The 5,163-nt window shown below is 35.8% G+C and overlaps 1 protein-coding gene across 1 annotated transcript; it reads left to right on the top strand.

Annotated features, from left to right (window-relative positions):
- Positions 1–903: 903 nt before the first annotated feature.
- Positions 904–2,679, top strand: LOC112515720 (AAA-ATPase ASD, mitochondrial-like). Its single transcript, XM_025122630.1, has one exon. The coding sequence runs from the start codon at positions 927–929 to the stop codon at positions 2,448–2,450; it is 1,524 nt and encodes a 507-aa protein (XP_024978398.1). The 5' UTR covers positions 904–926; the 3' UTR covers positions 2,451–2,679.
- Positions 2,680–5,163: the final 2,484 nt, after the last annotated feature.

Genomic DNA, 5,163 nt, shown 5'->3' with positions numbered 1-5,163 from the left:
TATTTATTTTCAACAAATTTTCTATTTTAAATATTGAATTATTAATTATATTATTTATATATTCTGTAATTTTATAAATTTAATATATTTTCTAAAAATATATATATATAAAAAATAATATTAATTCAATTTTATTGGTGGAATGAATAAAAAAACTCATTTCTCATTTACTGAAAGTTTTAAATAATTCTCTATATTTGAAGTTTTTTTATCTATGTTTCTCCATTTTAAAGAACAAAATAGAGAATCTGTTTAAGCCATATAAAGAGCAAAAACTGCGTTTTCTAATGATGTGTCTTACGCATAATGCATATAAAGTTGGTTTATGACATAACTAAAAAGTGAAACAAACCTTTAATAGTATCTCGGACACTTTTTTTATAACAGAGAAAATCAATTTTTTATTTTCTATAATCGTAAATTGCATGAAAAAGTAACGTATTTTAACTTGATTCATATTTTGGGTAACGTACTTTCAAAACTTTTATTTTGGTACCTAAGATGTAAAGTTTTAAACATTTAAGTACACGGTTAACCGGTTGAACACTAGTTTTAAATTAAAAAAAATTCATATCACTAACCATGTCAGTAAATAATACTACTAAGTTGGATACCACATCAGCATGATAATCGATTAATATTTCAAGATATTAACCAGATACTTGATTGTTTAAAACTTTACATCTTAAATAATAAAATAAAAATTTTTAAAAATATGTTACCCAAAATAAAAATCAATTTAAATACAATTTTTTCTTTCTATAATCCTATTACAGTTCTCTATTTTTGTGGATTTCTCCACCCCTACCTATGACCTACCTCACCCCCTCGTTTTCAACCAGCTCCAAATTACAAAACCCACCACCCATCCTTTATAACCCCCTCCATTCACATGATCCCTACCAAACCACCATTTTCAGAAAACCATGAACAAATCCGCCATGGGAGACCTCCTTGCTCAACTGGGTTCAATCCTTGCAAGCATCATGTTCGTTTGGGCCATCATCCAACAATACTTCCCTTACAACATCCGTAACTTCATCGACAAATATTCACAACGATTCCTCACTCTTTTCTACCCTTACATCCAAATCACCTTCAACGAATTCACCGGCGAGCGATTCAAACGCAGCGAAGCTTATTCCGCCATTGAAACCTACCTCGGAACCACCTCCTCCATGCAAGCCAAACGACTGAAAGCTGACGTTACAAAGAACAACACCCAACCACTCTCTCTCTCCATGGATGATCATGAAGAAGTTGCAGACAACTTTAATGGCGTCAAGGTTTACTGGTCTTCCGGGAAGAACATACTCAAAACGCAGTCGTTTTCATTCTACCCGACTACCGATGAAAAGAGATACTATAAACTCACGTTTCATAAACGATATCGAGAACTCATGGTTCGCGATTACTTGAATCATGTTCTTAAAGAAGGAAGAGAGATTAAGGTTAAAAATCGATTACGAAAGCTTTATACGAACAACGGAGCACAATGGAGTCATGTTGTGTTTGAACATCCTGCTTCATTTCAAACCCTAGCCATGGATCCTGTTAAGAAACAAGAGATTATCGATGATTTAACGACGTTTAGCAACGCCGAAGAGTTTTATAATCGAATTGGTCGTGCTTGGAAACGAGGGTATCTTCTGTTCGGACCGCCGGGCACCGGAAAATCCACCATGATCGCCGCCATGGCCAATTTCTTGAGCTATGACATCTATGATCTTGAATTAACTGCTGTAAAAGATAACACTGAATTAAGAAGGTTATTGATCGAAACATCGAGTAAATCGATTATCGTGATAGAAGATATCGATTGCTCGATGGACCTCACCGGCCAACGGAAAAAGGGTAAAGAGGAAGATGAAGAAACTACCGATCCAGCGAAGAAAGCGGCGAAACCACCGCCGTCGCCGGAAAATGATTCGAAAGCGAGTAAAGTTACTCTTTCCGGTCTGTTAAACTTTGTCGACGGTTTATGGTCGGCGTGCGGCGGCGATCGGATCATTGTTTTTACGACGAATCATATTGAAAAGCTTGATCCGGCGTTGATTCGAAGAGGGCGAATGGATAAACATATTGAATTATCGTATTGTGGGTTTGAAGCTTTTAGGGTTTTGGCAAGAAATTATCTTTATCTTGAAGACCATGTTTTATTCGATGAGATTCGTCGGTTGTTGGAAGAAACCCAGATGACGCCGGCGGATGTCGCCGAGAATTTGATGCCGAAAACCAGTCCGGCGGATGTAGAAGCTTGTTTGAGGAGTTTGATCGGAGAGTTGGAGAAGGTTAAAAGGGAAGAAAAACAGAAGAAGATCGAGGAAGAAGAAGAAGAAAGAAAGAAGAAAGATGCTCCGGCAACGGTGCCGGCGCCGGAGACGGTCAAAATTGATGAAATTAAGGAAGTGAAAGTTATTGAAAATGGGTCAAATGGAAGTGTAGTGTAAAGGGAGTTGATGGAGACGATGGGTTTTGGATGATCGGTGCCGGCGGGTTGACGGTGGATCTGCCGACAATGGGGAAGACGACAATTGGGATAAGGTCAACGGTACTGTGGCTTTCATTTTTGGGGATAAAAACAGTTTTGGTCCCTCTACTTCATTTTATGACGGTAACAGTCCTTGTAGTCGCATTTAAGTTTTTGAAGGTAACAAACATGTAAGTTGTTGAATGGAATTGAACGGTGGGTGGGTCGGTCAACATGAAATAAACTATTACAAGTTGTTATTAAAATTTTTGAATTAAATAATTAAGGTAAAATGTCCAAAATAACCCTCTTTCTCTTCCTTTTATACTTACTTTTTCAATAAATTTATTGAAATTAAGTATGGTAACAACACGTGAATGGTGTGGGTTTGAGTCTCTCTGTCCCCAGTCCGGGTTTCTACGAACGCCCTCTAGCCCCGGTTCGGGTTTCTGTGAACGACCTTGGTCCTAGTTCCCAGTGTGTGCGGGGATTAATATCCCGTCTTTGGTTTATTTTTTGATCAAACTTGGTCAAATATTGATCATCGTCTCCGGTCAAGACCTAATTTTAAAAGATTATATATATATATATATATATATGTGTGTGTGTGTGTGTGTATGTGTGTGTGTGTGTGTGTGTGGAGGGGGGTATATTTCAAATGCAACTATGTTCATTTGTACAACCAATGCAATTCAATTAATTGAGATATTTATGAAATGATGAGAGTTCATTAATTATGATTTGAAAATTTATGGAAGATTACTAGAGTTCATTAATTATGATCAATACTTTATATTAGGAGATAATCAAAACTTTTATGAATCACATATACATCAAATTAAATGGATGGTTGAGATTGAATTGTATTGGTTGTACAAATGTAAAAGGTTGTATAATAACTCATATATATATATATATATATATATACACACATATTATATAAAATATATTAATAAAATTACATACCGGGTACGAGGCGGTTCGGGAGAAACGCTAGCCGGCCCTAGCTCCAACCCCGGTTTGAGTCTGGATTCTCGGTCCCGGGACCCATTTTAGCGGAGAATCCCCGTATCCGTTTGGGTCGGGTGAGCCGGGTTTTCATCGGGTCGGGACAAATCACCATCCCTAATCGAAATAGTCGAAAATTACGTCAGTAGCATTTTCGCGACTTTATAATCTACTTTTTTCAATATAACGTTCAGGAAATTAGACATTTCGTCGAAGTGTAACCATGTCCTGTAGATATTACGCAGTTACCATTTAGTAACTTGCGTAATGTCTAATTTTTCTGCTTATTCTATTAAAATAATATGTTATCAAAGTTGCTTAAGCGCTACTTGTGTAATTTTCGGCTCTTGATCACAAGATTGAAAAGATGGTTATAAAGTGATCAGGGAGTTTGATTGACATTTTGGACAATTTCGTCAAGAACCCACAATCAATTTGTTGGAATTTGAAAGTATTTTCAATAGATTTTTTATAATTTTTTAATTAAATAATAAAAATAGGATACCCAAAACATTATATTTAAGTGTAACAACTTCTTATTTTAAAGATTTATTAAAATATTCAAAATATTTAATATTATAAAAAATACATCCAATTAAATTTTATATAAAACGATAATATATCAAAAATAACAGGTGATAACGATAAAAAAAAATATCTCTTTATCTTCGACGTTTAATTTGGAGGAAACATCCCAATTTGAAGATTTTCATCGTATATATCAAACCCAACACGAACCCGAATTTTCCCCAAAAAGTCGGTTTTCAAATTTTCGGATTTCGGGCCATTCGGATTTTACATAAATACCTTATTTTCGGTTCGGGTTTCGGATAATTCGGGTTTTCCACACCCCTGGTTGTAAGATTATAAACTCAGTTGTTGATATTGTTTTATTTACTAAGTCAATATAAAACACTGTAAATCATCCATTAAGATTGAAGATTCGGATGAGGTGAAATTTTGTGTCATCTGTTTTTGTTCATTCTCGACCACTAATAAATAACCAACAACTAACGTTCACCGCTCATTATCAAAACTTGCGCTAAAAATCCGAACGAGATTAGGAATACAAGAATAAAAGGTTACATGTCAAGATATAAACACGTACAAAAGCCATAAGTTAATCAATGAACACCTTACAAAGATCAGCTTATTCGTTTCGACGACAAGGCTCCTCTGGTCGTATCTGGGATAATCGCCTCACAGTTGGTGACCTGAAATCCGGTGATTTGAATGTCAACGCCAATCAAGACATCAGCACGCACCAACGTGTTCAACTCAAAGAGTTTTCACGCACTTCTACGCCATCGAGAGCTCCAAAGAATACAAAGAAGACAGCCAATCTCGTATCGATGTTATCTTCTACATCTACACATCAGAAGACCAATTGGAGTCGTTTTTCCTCCATTTTCACACGATGTATCGGTTTTCCATCCTCCATGAGATAGTAGAATCACAACGATACAATCAGGAATGTGTCGAGTTTTTTTTTTTTTTTGGGAGGGAAGGGGTTTCTCGATTATATTTTCCAGTGGTTTAATAAGTCGATGTTAAATCACAAAACTTAAATTCATTTTTCCTGATTGAATAACTTGTTCATAATGAAGTTTAATTAATATCGGTTTATCTGTCATCGATAGAAGGTCAAAAACCATCGATGGAGGGGGTCCGAGCTTTTCCTCCCC

Source organism: Cynara cardunculus (assembly GCF_001531365.2).
Source record: "Cynara cardunculus var. scolymus isolate 2C chromosome LG 7, CcrdV1, whole genome shotgun sequence".
Lineage (NCBI taxonomy): Eukaryota > Viridiplantae > Streptophyta > Magnoliopsida > Asterales > Asteraceae > Cynara > Cynara cardunculus.
The sequence above is the reverse complement of the archived record's forward strand: the minus strand, read 5'-3'. Positions and strand labels throughout refer to the sequence as shown.